Source organism: Solanum dulcamara, chromosome 2 (genome assembly GCF_947179165.1).
Source record: "Solanum dulcamara chromosome 2, daSolDulc1.2, whole genome shotgun sequence".
NCBI lineage: Eukaryota > Viridiplantae > Streptophyta > Magnoliopsida > Solanales > Solanaceae > Solanum > Solanum dulcamara.
Window position 1 is genome coordinate 11,148,610 of NC_077238.1, and position 18,648 is coordinate 11,167,257.

General features: G+C 32.3%; 2 protein-coding genes across 3 annotated transcripts; one reads left to right on the plus strand and one right to left on the minus strand.

Moving 5' to 3' along the window:
* Positions 1-739: 739 nt before the first annotated feature.
* On the minus strand, positions 740-4,181 carry LOC129880318 (uncharacterized). 2 transcript variants are annotated; one of them, XM_055954295.1, is made up of 7 exons: positions 3,859-4,181; positions 3,662-3,742; positions 3,384-3,560; positions 2,426-2,596; positions 1,976-2,191; positions 1,810-1,898; positions 740-1,675 (listed from the first exon to the last, which is right to left on the minus strand). In XM_055954295.1, exons 1-7 carry the CDS (start codon positions 3,947-3,949, stop codon positions 1,004-1,006), a joined length of 1,497 nt encoding a protein of 498 aa, XP_055810270.1. In that variant the 5' UTR covers positions 3,950-4,181; the 3' UTR covers positions 740-1,003. The 2 variants fall into 2 exon arrangements, with proteins under 2 accessions (XP_055810270.1, XP_055810269.1); XM_055954294.1 differs by having other exon boundaries at positions 740-1,681.
* Positions 4,182-16,045: 11,864 nt separating this feature from the next.
* LOC129870053 (uncharacterized) lies at positions 16,046-18,648 on the plus strand. Its single transcript, XM_055944635.1, has 7 exons — positions 16,046-16,222; positions 16,686-17,033; positions 17,211-17,459; positions 17,585-17,665; positions 17,790-17,897; positions 17,983-18,093; positions 18,169-18,648. Exons 1-7 carry the CDS (start codon positions 16,046-16,048, stop codon positions 18,646-18,648), a joined length of 1,554 nt encoding a protein of 517 aa, XP_055800610.1.

Below are 18,648 nucleotides of genomic sequence, written 5' to 3' on the forward strand. Positions count from 1 at the left end.
TGCTTAATTCATTTGTCTCTCTAATGTTAACTGTTGTTTACCGTTTGGTCACGTGCCCATGTGAGTGGGTTCTCCTACTGTAACATCACAGTACAGTTATATTATTATTAAAGGAAACAAATAAAACAAAAGATCAACAGACATTCTTGCTTTCACAAAAGGAGAAATATAAAAAACAATGGTCATTAATGGCAGCTTCAAGTGCAAATTTTCCTTTATATTGTATATATTTATGTCCTTAGTCCCATACCACATTGTTCTGCCAGGTTTGTTTAAAGTAATGCAACTTGTGCTTTCATAGAGGTTGAGTCCCATACCACATTGTTCTGCCAGGTTTGTTTAAAGTAATGCAACTTGTGCTTTCATAGAGGTTGTTTCGTAAACGGAATAAGGTGGGATAAATTTATACAGTCAACCAAAAGAAGTAAATATTTTATTCTACACTTAATTCTAAGATACTCCATGTAGGATAAATTAGTACAAGAATTATAATTCCGAGATAATTTAGTCGGCGTACCAAACGACCTCATGGTTTCTGTGTTTTCCAGCTACCTGTGGTGGAACAGACTGTTTGGAGAAAAACTTGTCCTTTTTTGGCTGCTTTTGTTGTTTTCCTCATTGTCTTTTCTTTTTTTTCTTGGACCCCATTAGAGGTTCAGGTTGTGTGCAAAGGACAAGAAATGGGAATAGATCTTGTCTTGACATTAATATCCAGCTTGGTATTCCAGAAGCAATGGAATTCCTAGAGAATTGATACAAGATTAATTTATACCATCAACCAAACATAGATCATTGATATATAGAACAATTTTTTGGTACTTGTAATACTTTCACAGCATTCACTACAACATTTTTACTGGATAAACATTATAAGCTATTCTAACATGGGCTTCCACTCTCCAAAATTTGTACTTTGATGGCTGTTAATGCATGATATATTTCTAATGTCTATGCCATCACCAAGCAATTTAAAGAACCTTTGAAGTTTCTGTATGTGAATTGATTAATAGCCTTGAGAATATCCAGCAGAGTTGAATCGAGAACGAACATTGTGTCGATCATAAACAGAATTTGCATGGTCCAAAGGCTTTATTATCATTGCCTCACGTTGCCCTTGTTCTTGAATTGCTCCGAAAACTACTTCCTTCGTATTATCTAAGCTTTGCTCGTAAAATGTTTGAGGTCCAGATGAATGATATTGATGATGATGTAGATGCTTCTGACTCTGCTGTTGGTGTTGTTGAAAGTCAGCATTCCATCCACCACCATAAAAAGCATGGCTTTGTTTCAGCTGTTGCATCTTTTCAGAATCCTTGGACATGAATGCATAGGTCTTTCGTGGAGTAGGAGTTCTGGATTCAATGGATGGGGGTTCATCTTCTTTTGGTACTACAAAGCTGTCCTGTACTGGCCATGTGTTTTGCGGATACTGATACTGCTGCTGTTGTTGTTGTTGCTGCTGTTGATAGTGATGGTTCAAAGGCAACCTTTTGAACATTGGAAATACACCACCTAAAATTTCCGAAGCTGATGCTCCAGCATGCGTGATTAGCTTTCCTAGAGACCCAAACATGCTTCCTTCTTGCTTCTCCACCTCACCTTCAGTTGGAATTAGGGGAGGCCTTACTGATGATTTCACTGGCTTCTCATAATGATCGGTGAAAACGTATGTGTTCTGATCCTTCAAGAAGACAGAAGAGAAAAGAGTGAATGAGATTGGAAGAAAGGTCTTAAGTTCTTAATCTAAGTTCTGATTGCAATGGTTAAGAGTCTGACTTAAATCATAAGAGTACTGAACTTGATACTCACATCTTCCAGGGATACCATGGTACCAACCCTTCGCTGTAGCAATGCCAGCATGTAACCAAAGAAACCAGCAGCCAAAAGCACAGCAATTCCTGTGGCAAAATCTTCTTCTTCAATAACACCTTCACCCGAAACACATTGTACATAGTAATAGGACAGAGTTACTAACCTAGAGGAAAACCACTATCATACTGATAAGCACAGTCTTCAAAATGAAGTTGGATCTCCCGTATTGCTTTATTTCCCCTGTCTATGACAAGCAGGGAACAACTGCTTCCCATATAGACCACATCAAAATCATTAGAGAATTTTGCATCTTCACTTGGTCCATCAACATGCCCACCTCCACGGCTCCATTTACCACCTGCAATTGTTGTGATTGTTCCTGGACAAGGAAATTTCATAGCTTAAAGTTAATTATTCTAACTTTGCAGACATTAGGCCACATATTTTACTCTTAAAATTAAGAGATAGCAAAAGGAGATTTTAGGGATCATCCAACTTTATCAGGATTTAGATGACCAGAAGTTTGGTGATTTTAAAGACATGCACAAAGGTCAGAAACTAGCAAAACAATGCTCCTACATTTTTGCTAGGAACAGTGTGTTTAGTTAATCACCTGTATCACTTATCTTCCTAATTGCCATGTTATCCGTATCTGCTATGTAGATGTTCCCTCTGTCATCAACAGTAAGACCTTTCGGATGGTTCATTCTTGCCTCCCGTAATTTTCCATCAACATGTCCAGAGTATCCATCAGCTGATCCAGCCACCAACCTAGGTCTGGTGTCTGTAAAATTTCCCCAGTTAGACTAAAATTTCCACACTAGACAAGTCCCACAAAGAAACTTCAAGGGAAAACAATTAGTTAGGAAATATCAAAAATTATTTGCAAGAAGTCGGTAGAAAAACAGAGAAAAATCATTTGCAGCAGACATGAAGAATCAAATGGTAAATGGTAAAAGCAAAGGATCTTTTATAGAGTTGCTGCTGGTTGGACTCATTTTAATAGCCAACATGAAAAGCAGAGATCAGGTACCTGTGGAGAATCCAACTCTTTAACACTGAACAAAATTATGCAAAATATTGATATGGAAGCACCAAAATTCCACTGCAAACAGTCAGTGGACTACTCAAAAAGTGAAAATCACAAAGGATTCAGAAATTTATTAACAAGGACACAATGCACCAGGTACATGAAGCCAAAATGAGCAAATTCTTATGAGCTAAAACTCGGTACAATATCTAGCTAAAATCAGGATTCATTTACACTCATATCAAACCCTGTCAAAATTCTGATACTGCTCAAATGAGATAAGCCAGTCTAGTTATACACAGGCAACAAAATACTAATACCAAAAGAACACTCAAGATTGAAGGCACTAATTACCTAGAATAGCTAAAAACAACAACAACATATAAAATGTAATCCCACAACTGCGATCTGGGGAAGGTAAGAGTGTACAGAGACCTTACCCTTACCTTGGGAAGGTAGAAAGACTGTTTCTGATACACAATGGACTCAAGAAAAACAGGAAATAGCTAAAAAAAACACCCAAAAGGAAAAAAGAACTTACACTGAGACAAAGAGGAAGAGATCTTGTAAAGATTACTATTAGCAGAATCCAAAATGAGAAGCTCCCCACTAGACATAATCTCAACAGAATAAGGCTCAATCCCAAGTTTGCTTCCATCAAACACAGTCTCCACACTATACCCACTCTCAAATTTCATCATTGGACGCCCAGAAATCACTGCAAAACACCAATAATCATTTCATTTTCAACCCCATTTTCCAAAACCAAAAAATTAAAAGGGAAAAATCAATGTGGGACTAGAGATCCATTATCCATACCCGTTTTAGTACTGGCTTTAAGTGACCAAACCCATTTCATCAGCTTCGTAACAGCATTTGAAACAAACCCATTTACAATCTCTGCGTACCAAAACATTAAACACATTAAAACAAGTCAGACAAGAACAGATCAAGAATGGCAGAATCTTCAAGAAGAGTTTAAAAAATCATGCAGAAAATTCAGAATGCAGACTTACTTGCAGGTGAAGGTGTAGCAGAAACAGAACAGAAAGCAGCAGCACAAAGAAGCAAAAGAATGAGAATCAAAGTTGAAAACTTCCCAGCCATTGTTGAGCGAAAATCCAAGAAAATGGTGAGGGGGTTTAACTATTGCATTGTGGGGGTATGAATAAAAACTAAAGAAAACCCTAGCTCAAAAAAAATGAGCTCAGTGAGATAAAGAAGTGTGGATGAGCATGAAAGAAAGAAGTGGCTTTGTGGGGTTTATTTTGTTGTTGATCTTTTGCAGAAAAGTGTTGGGGTTTTTGATAGTGTGAGGGAAAGTTGTGAATGAAAATAAAAAGATGAAAAGTTTGTTGGGGTGGTGAGAGTGCGGGGAGGGGGGCGTGGGTTTAGGGGTGGCGGAGGGACCTACAAATGACCATTGGGAAGAAAGAAGAGCAAAACAGAGAATCATATGAATCTATGATTATATTTGTACAAATCTTTGTGTTCCTAATCTCTCATCATAAATAAATCTGTGTTTTTTTATTACTATAAATACCAACGTCAACCAAATTATCTACATTCCCTCCCTTCTAAAATAAATAGTCATTTAAAAAAATTATGACAAAAAATGGTATTCGTTCATTCTCAATTTATGTGACATCTTTCGAATTTCGTTATTCAAACGAGTATTTTCAAAATAAGTATTATTTTAAAAAATTATAACTGAGTTTAATACAAGTCTTTATTTGATCGTAATTTTTTCGTACATCTTTTAAATATTTTGAATTATTTATTCCTATGACTTGTAGTACTTTTTAGGTCGTTTTTAAATATGTAAATTTTATTCAAAAATTTTAAAGATTTCATGTTTGAATTCACAATCAAAATTAAATTATTTGACTCTCAATATTTGAATTGTGTCACATAAATTGATACATGAGTAGTAATGAATTAAGAATGATTTAATAAATAATATTTTGTATTTATTATTTTGAATACGAAATGAGTTAAGACAACACTTATTTTTGTATTGAGGACTTAATGTTTATTCCCATAATTAATAGTAAATGATTAACTAGATAATAGTAAATAGTAATAACTTTTAAGAGTTTATAAACTACAATTTGAATTATTTCATTTAATCAATGGGATATGCTTTTAAGTTTTTCTTATTGATCGAATACTAATTGATCAATTAAAATGAAATATCAAATAGGCGTTTGGACATGTGATTTGAGCTCTTGATTTCAAATTTCAATTTTTTTTAAGAAAAGAAAAACAATTTGGGATTTTAAATTGTGAGGTCAATTTCTTTTATAAAGATATAAAAACTTGACATTTAAATTATTTTGTAAAAAAAGCCCCATCATTTTAAAACTTACAAAAAAGTATTAGTGCTCGGCATAAAGAAATTGTCCGTACCATGTGAAAGAATTGTATTAAAAATAGTTAATTACTAGCTATTATTGTTGACTAGTAAATCTTTATTAAATTACGTGTATTTAAGAGTTTGTAATCACAAATATTTATTTATAAAAGAAAAATAAAGATGTGTGATTTATCAATGGCGCGCCTTAGAATATTCCAATATTTTATTTATGAACTATGGTTTGCTCACTTTATTAGATTATATAGAAAGTGAAAAAAAATGATAGTTTTCACAACTTGTGAATATTCATGTTTATGAAGAAAAAAATATAACTTCAGAAAATTTCACGTTCAAATAAAATTTCAACTTCAAATTAATATAATTTCAATCATGATATCAAATGATATCTAAATGGGTTAATATGGTAATATGGAGCTGATGATTATAGAATGAAATACATTTTTTGAAGTTTAATAAGAATATGACCATTATTAAACACGTTTAGAGAGAAGCAAACAAATAGGCCAATTTTTTCATAATGATATGATGGAGTCAAGACTCGGGTTAGAATGATGGAAGGAGATTTGAAGCACTTTTTAATTGAGATGAGGCTATACAGATTAGTGCTTAGCCCTTTTCTATTTGTCTTGGTGATGAATGCTTTGATGATGATGAGGAGGTTTCATGGTGTGTTATTTACGAACGACATAGTACTGATTGATGAGACACGGGACAAAGTTAATGATAGGATGGAGGTTTGGAGATAAATTCTGGAGTCCAAAGGGTTCAAGTTCAGAGGATCAAAATGAAATATTTGGAATGCAAATTCAGTGAAGCGGACGTGTAAGTGAGGCTTGCCACACAGACTATTCTCAAGAAAGAAAGCTTTAGATATCTTAGAACCGTAATCCAGGATAGTAGAGATATCAACAATGATGTCACATATCGCATTGGATGACATGGATGAAATGGAGGCTTGCCTTTGAAGCTTTGTGTGATAAGAGGATACCATCTAAACTTAAAGGTAAGTTCTACAGAGTGATGGTTAGACTGTCCTTGTTGTATTGGGTGGAATGTTGGCCAGGGCCGTCTCAACAGGTCTGAGAGCCTAAAGTCAAACTTCATAAAGAGGCCTTATTTTTTTTAGTTGACATATATAAATTGAATAATTATAACATGCTCAGTGTAATCCTACAAATAAGATCTGAAGAGGTAGTAGATACGTGGACATTATGAAGTAATAATATAAATAATGTAAATTTTCAATAAAAATATATAATATAAAGTTAGAATAAATAAAACCTGACTCGAAAATTTGAAAAGTTTATATAATGATATTGAATTAATGTTGCGCTGAATTTGATAAGTTGATATAATGATATTAAAATAGTGTTGATTAGTTTTAGTGTTTGAAATTTGAAGAAGATACCAAAAAACAAATTTGATCTCTTTATAAACACAAAGTGATAGATTTTGCATAATGTATAAGGTTTGAACATTTGAGAGACTTTAGAATATTCAATAATGAGAGAATAAAAATAGTGAAAGAGGAATAAAAAAATTAAATATAAGAATAATAATGTTGGTTCATGATAATCTTCAAAATATAAATGAGGCAACAAAATAGATAGCCACATAAGAAACGATGCTGCCATTAACTAACACTATTCCATTCTAAATTATTACAACAGTCCTTATACTGAATGAGGTAAAAGATTATTATATTTTCTACCCAAAAAGTTTTTTTCAAATTTATCAATAAATGAATTTTTTTAAATAATATATATACATATACATACATCTTTGAGAGAAAGTGGGAGCCCCGAAAAAATTGAGGCCCCAAGCAATTGTTTTGATGGCCTTATGGTCGAGACGCCCCTGGTGTTGGCCAATCAAGAACTCACATGTTCAGAAGATGCATGTTGTGGAGATGAGAATGTTAAGATATATGTGGGGGCATACTAGGAGCAACAAAATTAAGAAGAAGGTTATTCAGGAGAAGGCGGGATTAGTGGATTAATTATGTGGCGGACAAGATGATGAAAGCGAGATTGAGATGGTTTAGACATATGCAAAGGAGGTGCGCCGATGCCTTAGTGAGAAGGTTCGATAGATTGGATGTAGGGGTACACAGAGGGGTAGGGGTAGACCGAAAAAGTATTGGCAATAGGTGATTAGACAGGATATGACACAACTTCATATTATCGAGGACATGACTTTAGATAAGAATGAGTGGAGGTCGCGTATTAGGGTAAAATACTAATAGAGGTAGAGTGTTGTCTTGCCTTGCAAAGGTTTAATGCTTGTTGTATGACTAATCGCTCCCTTGTAGTTCTGGTCATGTGTTGTTTACTATATTTCGATTATGACATTATTTTGTTGTTGTTATTTCTCTCTTGTTGACTTTTCACTGATTTTTTTTTTAACCGCTATGTTTTCGTCATTATTTTCTTCTTTTTTGCTTGAGTTTGATACACTTGAGCCAAGGATCTTTCGGAAATAACATCTCTACCTCCACGAGGTAGTGATAAGATTTGCGTATATTCTACCATTTCTAAATCCCAATTTATGAAATTTCACTGATTATATTGTTGTTGAAGGTTATAAACACTAAAAACGGATCATGCAGGTAAGCAAAATAGATTTTATCTTGCCACTTAGCACAACATTAACCTGTAAATTGTAATTGACAAAAAGGCTAGAGAGTTCTCAACAAAATGGAACAAAAATGGCATCCCCTATATTATTCTCTTTACCTTTTTCCTTTCCTAATCCCCCTTTTAACTTTTTATTCCATTTTACTTAACTTTTGTTTTTTTCTTTAGTTTTACTTATTTAGTTAGAATCAAAATTATAATTTAAAATCATTAATAATAACGAAATCTTAAAAAAATAAAATTAAATAGCATGTGTAGTGTCATTTGCTTTTTTCAAAAAAGTTTATTTTTAATATAATAAATAAATAAATAAAAATAAAATTATTAAAAGTAAACGGAGTTAAAAATATGATATGACATTTTAATAACAATAAAATTCTTTTTTTTTAACAATATGGAAAAATAATAAATTTTTATTTGTTATTAAATATGGATGGTTTAAAATAGTTTTTTTAAAAAAAGAAATAATGTGACATATAATCTCATTAGGGTGATATTGTAGTCCTAAAAAAAATAAAAGTGTTATTTCTATGCAATTTCCCAAACACGAGTAACTGTTTGGAGAAATTACTCGTTCAAACATAATATAAATTAAATATAATTTAAATATGAAACTAACAAAAATGTGATAGTTTGAGAAGTTTTGATCCATTTTTCTCCTTCTCCTCTTTTTATACAACTATAGTCTATAACCATTGAGTACAAGGGAAAGATTGGTGGGACTATTTGCCTATTGGGTGGTCCAATTATGTCAATTTACACATTGATTGTATCTATAAAAGTTCTTATTCTACAACTTTTCTCCCACTTGTTAAGGCTATTGTAGCTATATATTTTATTTTGATATTTTTTTTCCAATTTTATAATATAATTGAGGAAAAAATGTGAGAATTTGGAAGAAATAATATATACACTATATTTTGTTTGTTAATCAATCATTTTCATTCCTCTCTGTAGGCACATGCAGATGCAGCTACTAAAATCATGCATACTCACTGCTCTTCGATGTGATATAGGAAAGTTAATATTAGAGCCATCAATATGGTCGGTTCAATCCATTCAGATTAATTTATACAAATTTTGAAAGTTTACGGGTTAAGTTGAGTTGATCCATTATTTTAGTGGGTCAAAAAACAGTTAACTCACTCCACAATTACGCAGGTTATGTGTCACACCATATGTTTCTTATAAGGAGATTAGTAAGACTTGTTTAAGCAAGTAATTCTCGTAAGAAAAAAATGTGAAAACATACCATTCATAATTATATACAACATAAAAAAGGCAATTAAAAAGTCACATTTTCATCATATAACTAAATCGACATGTGTGCTTCTAATCGAGGGTAATTCAATATTCTTTAAAGTCTTAATTTATCTATTTTAATTTTTTTTGTTAATTATATATTTAAAACTTACACAAAAAGTAATAAATTAAAATAATTAATAATTTAAAATATTTTAAAAAAAATAAAGATCAGATAGAGTCTTGAAGTTCTATCAATGCCACATAAATTGGGACAACGGGAGTAACATATCCTATTTGAAAATAACGTAAAAAGTACTATAAATCACAATTATTAACAATTTCAAATATTTAAAAGACATATAAGAAATTTGGTTGACTCTTGAAATTCTATCCACGGCACATAAATTGGGACAAAGGAAGTAACATATATTATTTGAAAATTACGTAAAAAGTATCATCAATCACAATAATTAATAATATAAAATATTTAAAAGGCATATAAAAAAATTTAATTGACTCTCAAAATTCTATCTATGTCACATAAATTGACAGAAAGAAAGTAACATATATTATCTGAAAAATTACATAAAAAACACTATAAATTATAATTATTAACAACTTAAAATATTTAAAAATCTCACATTTTTTTTGGTTGTCACACAAATTGTTGGACCCGTACTGGCACGAGCTCCTATATTTAACCAATTACCTTTAATAATGTAGTAATAAGTATTTCGTTTTGTTGATGATTAGAATTATTCCAGTATTAATAATATAGTGATTAATCAACAAAATTTAGTTGTGTAGAATTTAACTATTCATGTATTATTAATTTATACAATAATTATTTCATCTCCTACCTATATCTAAAATAATACATAAATTAACTACTCCTAATTATAATTCAGACAAATTAAATGACCCCTAATTATACATGGAATTCGTGTGAGTGACATTATCATTTTAATTGTGATCCATTATTTTTCATTGGTTGGTGAATAGCATAGGCCAATTGCCAATTTATGTGTGCCCATTCACATCATTTTCAAATCATTTCAAATCTATTACGTTAATTTTTTTGCATATATCTTCATCATGTGATATTCTGATGTCATAGTATCAATTATTTACCATCACTTTGAATTTTTTGTTTATTTCTATTATTAGATTTTACAAAATTTCGTTGGCAAACAAGGAAAAAAAGGATAGGATAGAGCATATTTACGACTTCAGCAAAAAGCCAATGGATTGCACAATTTTTGGGGATGGCAATGGGGTGGGGATGGGGGTGTTCAGGGTTGGTTTGGATCGGTTATTGATCAAAATCAGATCAATTTAATCAATTTTAAAATTATTAAAATCAAACCAAATCAATTAAAATATACATCTATCGGTTTGGTTGTTATCAGTTTCGGTTTGATTTGATTCGGTTATTAATCATACATAAAAATTATAAAAAAAACGATTTACTCAAAAGCGAAGAAAAGACAATAATTCATTTAAAAATAAATAAATTATCTTCGTGTCATTTTGGATCTTATAATTCTTATACCAGAACTTTAATTATGTTTAACTTCCTGCTTATATTGTTAACTAATCTAATCTACTAAACAACATAAACTTACTGAATAATGCATAAGCTAATGATATGGTTGTACAAATAAAATACATATCATACTTTACTATTTTAAATTAGTGTGTTGTATTTTTTGCATAAAAATGTGTTTATAAAAAATAATATATTATGTATATATAATTATAAAAAAATATGTATATAATTTGTCGATTCAATTCAGTTATTTATTCCATTTTTTGAACAAAATCAAAATCAAACCAAATATTATTTATTTTTAAAAATGTAAAACCAAACCAAATAAAAAATCGGTTTGATTTGATTTTTCGATTTGATCGATTTTTACCCAAACCGTGAACACCCCTAGGTGGTAGGGGTTTAAATTTAGGAAAAACTACATAATTACACATATTTCACTATCATATTTATTATTATTACCTATACTTTCAAAATATTACGTATCTTATCACTAATTAAGAATTTTCAATCAAATACATGTATTTTTGCTCTCTAAAATAGGAGGAGAGGTGAGCGAGATTGAAGAGGGAGGCGAGCGAGATTTGTTATATATCCCAAATATATGCGAATCCTATTGGATACAATATATCTAAAATATATTTGAATGTATCTGGGGACGCACAAATATATGGTAAAATATGTAATATTACAAACTAGAATGTATCTAAGTAATTAGCTCCTAAACTAGTTGGATTTATATAAGTTCCGCTTAAATTTATGCGGGGTGGTGTGAGGTGGAGAGAGTTTAAGCTAATGTGAGACGGTGTAGACTTAAATTTACATAGAGCAGGTTCAAACATTTTTTTAAATGAATTTTGTGTGGATTTGCCTGCGATCACACTACTTGTCATGCCTAACTATTTTACCTTCGAACATTTAAAACCACTTGAAACTATTATAATGATCAAAGTTATTTCAAGAACTTAAATTCGTGGAGGAATTTTAACTTCAAAATTTGGTAACATATTTGTTTTCATCAAACTAATGGCTATGTTAGGATGTGTTTGGTATATGAAAGACAATATTTTCAAAAAATGTTTTTAAAACGACTTAAATGTTATGAAAGATATTTTTCAAATGAACTTATTTTTCTCTATTTTTTTTTAAAAAAAATGACTTTCCTACATTAAGTAAGAAAAACATTTACAAAAACTCTCTATCAATCTCACCATCACCTAATCCACCTAGACGCCATCGGCCATCGACCCCCTGACCCCCAGCCTCTCGACCTACCGCATCATCTTGCTACCCCACCACATCCCACCCCACATTCTACTTAGATGGATACCCTCTCCCCTAAACCACCACTCGTTCTCAAGGGCAGAGCTAATATTGGCCCAAGGTTTTATCCGGACCTTTTTTGAACTGAAAAATACACTAACATGCATGGTTACAGTTTTTTTATGTATATAGAATAGATGTTCAACCTGCTTCGACTTATTTGTATGTTTATTTTTTTATATGTTTAATTTCCTTAATAAAAATCCTGAATCCGGCATTATAGATCCCCTTCCCCCCTTTATCACCTTTGCCTCCACATTCCACTCACCCCCGCTCACCCTAATCCCTCTACTCATGTCAAACTGTCACGCTCCGACTCTATATGCTGAACATGACAGGCACTCGGAAATCATTGCTGGTCTCAAGCTAACCCTTTGCCTGACTAACTCACTCAGCGGAAGACTCAACTCATGGAAAGAGTAACTCAAGTGTGCATTTATAAAACATTCCATCGTAGAAGGTCAGGTCTAATTTAGGAGCTCACTGGAATTGGCAAGGTTGGGTCTACGAGTCCTTTCTATGGGTCGTAGATCCACCTACGGGTCGTAGGAACCAAGCTCGTAGAGAGCCAGGCACTTGTCTGTGTTTCTGAAGTTGGACCTACGAACCTTTTCCACGGGTCATAATCCTAACGGCAGATCATCCTTCTAACTCGTAGGCAGAGTATTGGGGCTTCTCTGAGGGTGGGGTCTACAGATAATTTCCTACGGCTCGTACAAAGTCTTACGAGTCATAAGACCCAATCATAGAACTTAGGTACAATTTCCTGAGCTACTGGAATTGTGTCACTGGGTCTACGAGTCCCTTCTACGGGTCATAGACCTTTTGATGGGTCATCATCTTGGGCTCGTAAGGTGGTTCAATAATTGGGATAATTCTAAGTCTTGATGTGGGTGTTCATGGGAGTCTACAAGTCATCCCTACAACTCGTAGAACAGTCTACGGGTCGTAGGTGGCACTTGTGCCCCTATTGGTAGTGCACTTCTAATCTTTTCTCTGATTTTTAAACTTGATCGAGGTTAGAATAGTACAGGGTGTTATACAAACACTCCTTCATCGAGGCTCGAGCCTTCCCTGACCTGACCTAGTATCGGAACTCGACTCCCAATCCAGATCTCGACCCAGGAACCATCTCTTGGCCTCGATATTAACTCCTAACGTAGGACTTGACTCTAGGCCCTGACCCTAACCTTGGCTCGATCCCCAACCCCAAATCCTAACCCCTGACTAGAAAACCAGACCCACCTCACACGACTCCGACCCAAAACTCTACTCCTAACCCTAGGGTCAGGTCTTGAGGTTGAAGTAGATTCCTAAGTTTTGCTTAGGTCATATTTCGGGTCGGAACAAAGGTTCAGATCCCTATTAAAGGGTTGAGGTCTTCGTTTATGTCAAAGTATTTATCTAGATTATATTTAAATACTTTTGAAATAATATTTTCTTCTTATCAACCAAACATAAAAAATAAATTAATAAATCACTTATTATTTTCGTGGCACACATTTTTCTTCACACCAAGCACTCTCATGGTTTCTTTTAATTTTCTATTACTTTTAGTATACATAAACAAATTTAACTTTAAAAAATAACCAATTAAATAATATCACATAAACCAAGGAGACTAATTTTTTGTACTATCTATATTCAAAAAATTGCTCGAGGAAGTCCACCAGGTGACTATTTAATTTGTGTTCTTGTTATGTGTATATTATACAAAGGCTTAACTCATATACTAATCGTTAAAGTTGTCCGCATAATTCACTTGGATATCTTAACTCGGTCTTGTACCTATTAAGAGGGCCAACTTCAGGCTAAAGCAATTGAAGCCACCGCTTTAGACCTCAAGAAAATTTAGGCCCCAATTATTTTATCTTATAATATGATGTAATCTGTAATAGGAGTAATCAATAAAGAAAAATGCATAATCTTTACAATGTTTTTGTTTGTTCATTATTTACATTATTTTTATTTTAAAAAAATATGCAAATACAACCCTCGGAGAATTACCTTTCTGGATAACTTTAAATTATCGTCTAATGTTTATTTATATATTTATCTAATTTATATGAAAAAAAACACTATCATCTAACGTTTGTAATAACTTATAAAATTTTAGACCATGATGTAACATTTTTTCATACTGTTTTTTATTTTCCAAAGGGATATTTAGACAGTGGTCTATATCTCCATAAGTTAAAAGAAGAAAAAGATATCATTTACTAAATAGTTATTCCATTTTAAGACAATTGGTGAAAAATGTTTGAAGAAAAAGTAGATGTTAACGAAAAGATATGAATTAGTGTATTCAAAACTCTATATACATATTAGCACACTATTTATTTATTTTAATATTTTTTACCTCTGCCACAGCCTCTACCTTTCGAAAAACTATAACCCTATGTCATACATAACTCATTATAATTTGGAAAAATTATCTTTTTACACATATTCTAATACCATATTTACTTGTATTCCCTATTATACCAAAAAATTTCCAAAATCCCTCTTTTTCCTTTAACTCTCTCTCCCTCACTGAACATCACTCTTCCTCCCTAAATCCTCGCCCTAATTCGCTCCTCTTCATCAGTTTTTGAGATTTTGAATTTATGAGTACACCTGTTACTCAATTTCAAGGTTCTAACTAAGGTATATTTTAATTTTTCCTTATATGGAATCTCACTTCATCCTCATTCAATCTGATTTCTCATAAAATTTGTATCGTTTGATTTCTTCTGTAAATCTTTGAAAAATCTTCTAAAATTGATATCATTTGCTTTTTTCTGTAAATCTTTCTGTTTTTGTAACTCATATCTTCAATGATACATATGGAATCCGTTCATGGTCTCAAATAGTCGAATAAAAATCAAGAAATTCTTGTTTCAGTTGGTTCTGATTCATCTTGTGAAGGTTACGACGAGGTTAGATCCAAACATCGTAATTATCCAGCAGTGATGGATAAGCTACGTGAGAAATTGAAGTCGAAAGCTCCAGCTAAACATGCACCCAAAGAACTAGACAACAAGATTGAAGGGGTTACAGCACGCCCTAATCTCCCAAAGGTATGAGTTCAATTAAGGTTTTTTTTAATGAAGTTTTTATGAATGTGTTTTGATTCTGATACATATCGTTTATGTACCAGCTTATCATGTATCAAGCACTAACTCTTCTGATACATAGTGTATTTTTTAAATGCCATTTTTGGAGATTTACTACTTCTGATACATCGTGTTTAAGTGTCAGTTTATATTGTATCAAATTTTAATGATTCTGATACATCTACATTTATGTATTAGATTATAATTTATAAAGTCTTATTACTTCTGATACATCTTCTGTATGTATCAGAATCTCATGTATCAAATATTTTAATGCATATGATACATCGTATTTATGTATAAAGTTCAAGTTGTATTTAATCATTTTTTATGTCAATGCAGGGAATGAAATACATCATCAAAAAGATCCTGGCCCACCCATTGAGATTCGGCACGGCATATAGGGTTAATTTTCTTGATGATTTTGAATCATCAATAGGTGAAGAAGGTATAAAGTTATTTAGGCAATCCATATTTGGTCACTACTTAGATATGCCAAACTGCAATTTTTAAGGACAAATCATCAAATGCCTCTTACTTCATGAGGTAGAGCAAAAAAACAAAGAAGAATTGCACATTCGTCACATGCAGGGTAATATACTCCGATTTACAATAAAAGATTTTGCTATCATTACTGATTTGCGATATATCAGTAATATCAATGATTTTCAGTACTCTGATGACCCAACAAGTAGATTATTGTCTATATATTTTCCTGGTGCAAAAAATGGGGTCAACAAAGCTTGTTTTGTTGAGCGTTTTCTGGTTAGAGGATGAAAAACAAATGAAGACGTTGTTCAGATGACCATTCTCTACTTCATCCACACTTTTGTTTTTTCTCAAGTAGGTGATGCACCTATATCTATTGATGATTTTAAGATTGTACAAGATGATAGGTATGAGCAATACCCATGGGGAAAAATAGCATTTTCCAAATTGATAAAAGGAATGAGGCAGGAGTTTTCAAATGCCAAATAAATGTATCGTCTAGGCGGCATGCCATACGCTCTGAATGCATGGATATATGAATGTGCATCTCAAGTGACCTCTGAAATTGTTGTAAGAGTGGGTAATAAAATTTCCATAATTATTAACTGGCGTGTTGTTGCCGTGAAGCCAAAATTTGAGACTTTCATGTCTATCATCTTCAGTGAGGTACATACATTGAAGATTATTCATTTATGCACTGATTCATTATACATAACATCTAAGATATATTATATATTCGTGACCTTGATACATTATAATTTGATTCATAAAGTAGATATATCAGCTGCTATATTTATGTATCAGGTTATAAATGTATCAAGATATAATGTCCCTGATACATCTACTTTATGTATCAAATGAAAATGTATCAAGCTATAACCTTTCTGATACATATAATTGTATGTAGCAGAAACCTATCTTATGTATCAAATTATAATGTATCAAGAATTACATCTCATGATACATCTGTATTTATGTATCAGATTCTACTACTTTGGATAATGTTATTTTTCTATCAGTTTCTCATGTATCAAGGATTAATATTTCTGATATATCATGTTTATGTATCAGAATTATCATGTATCAATTATTCATTTGTTTTCTGACAAGCAACCAATCTTTTTTGCAGTATCGATGCTACAACATTGTGCCATCTCAACATGAAATGAAATCTATTGTCATTCATGGCAGTCAACATCAACCTAAAGCTTCTACATCAGCTGCCAAGGTCAATTTAAAAAACCCTCATGAAGTCCCCGGATTTGAGGACTTTTCAACAACACCACCCACAGAATTATTAAAAAGATCCAGTCATGTTGCTGATACATCTTCTCCACCTCCTTCCAAAAGAATGAAGACTACCCCTGCTAAAGAGCCAATTCAAGTAGAAACAGCCAACATGCACAAGGATGTCATACCACTAAATGAATTAGAAAAGCATGTTTCTCCTGATAATATACCAGCGGTGAAGTCAGCGGTAAGAGGTGAATCTTTCAGTCATTCAGAGCAAATTGTTCATATGCAATTCAAAGCATTGAAGAAGTCCATAAAGAAGTCTCTAAAGAGATACATAAGTTATTACTTTAAGATGTATCACATACAATATACTTTTAATTAGTTGATACATTCTGATTTTTCATATAACTGTATCAAGGTTAACCGGAAGTTCAAGCGTTTGGAGAATAAAATTGATTCAAATCATATTGATCTTTTGAAAGTCATCGACAGTATAGCGAACCGAATGACTGGCACATCATCTCAACTTAAAACAGATGATTTTGATCACACATTCCATGTGGTGGAACAACAACAAGCACCTACTGAATTGGAGGAGCACAATTTTACAAATAAATCTGATCCACCCCAAGCAAATGACCAATCTAATGTCCACAAAGATATTAAGGTACATACATCACATAATATTTGATATTTATACTTTTAAACTTCTGGATACATTTCATTTTCATATATCATATGTAAATGTTATTATGTTTTCAGGAAACTAAACCATCTACCATGATAAAATAGGTGGACAATATATCAGAACAAAATATTTCATCAGATGTTCCAGAATCATTTGATCAGTATGTTTCTTCTAATACATTAAAGGTAATGTATCAGAAACAAATTGATGACCAATCTGATGCTATATATAAGCTCAACCTCTTTAAATATATAGATATCTAAATATTTCGTACATATATATCATAAGTAAATGTTATTATATTTCCAGGAAGATGAACCATCCAGCAAGATAAAGGTGGATGATGTATCAAAACAAAACATTGTAGCAGATGATGTAGAATCATTTGATCAGCATATGTCATCAGATACATTAAAAGTAATGTATCAATATAAAATTTGATTAAGGTAATATATCATATCAGCAGTTTTTTTCTTAAGTAATTGTTTTTTAACATTTGTAGGAACCGGAAACATTCATTATTACACCACAATTGAAGGATGTATCAGCATACCAAATGGAACCACAAAGAGCAGATACTGTTCAGCTTATTGCTGATTCTGATACATTACACGTAATGTATCATATACATTATTGAGATAAAGTCAACATTAATAAGTTTTGTAATAACGTTATACATTACATGTAGAACACTGCAAAGAAATATGGAAGAGTAGCCGTTGATAAACCTGACAAAGCAGAAGAGCAAGTTGAGGAGATTGAAAAAGAAAAAATCAAACCAAACACATCGGAATCCAATACTTCAATATCGTTTTCGACCAAAACTCTGGATGTGATAGATGCTCTAATATACGGACTTCCATTACCAGCCATGTCATTGACCGCTGTTAGTCATGAGCAAGTAGTTCAGGATGAATATCTATTACGCAATAGCCAGCTATCTACCACTCTTCCATCAAAACCCAATGTATTATCTGACGATGCGAAGACACCATTTCGAAGAAGTAGGATTCCTTTGAAGATCTTACAATCACCGTATCTTTCAAATTTTGGGTCGAGTGAAAAGGATAAGGAAAAATTGTCATCTGTTATGCATCAGACACACCCTTTTGAAGGTTTTGATATATGCTATCATTCCCCATCCGAGCTTTACACAGATTACTCTTAA

What these genes read in the sequence shown, in the direction of transcription:
- LOC129880318 (XM_055954294.1), bottom strand. Translation starts at nt 3,949, where the DNA reads ATGGCTGGGAAGTTTTCAACTTTGATTCTCATTCTTTTGCTTCTTTGT. An exon ending in TGCTACACCTTCACCTGCAA is followed by an intron (nt 3,743 to 3,858) that starts GTAAGTCTGCAT and finishes TTTGGTACGCAG; the next exon opens with AGATTGTAAATGGGTTTGTT. An exon ending in TAGGAAGATAAGTGATACAG is followed by an intron (nt 2,192 to 2,425) that starts GTGATTAACTAA and finishes TTCCTTGTCCAG; the next exon opens with GAACAATCACAACAATTGCA.
- LOC129870053 (XM_055944635.1), top strand. Translation starts at nt 16,046, where the DNA reads ATGTATCGTCTAGGCGGCATGCCATACGCTCTGAATGCATGGATATAT. An exon ending in TGTCTATCATCTTCAGTGAG is followed by an intron (nt 16,223 to 16,685) that starts GTACATACATTG and finishes TCTTTTTTGCAG; the next exon opens with TATCGATGCTACAACATTGT. An exon ending in CTGATTCTGATACATTACAC is followed by an intron (nt 18,094 to 18,168) that starts GTAATGTATCAT and finishes CATTACATGTAG; the next exon opens with AACACTGCAAAGAAATATGG.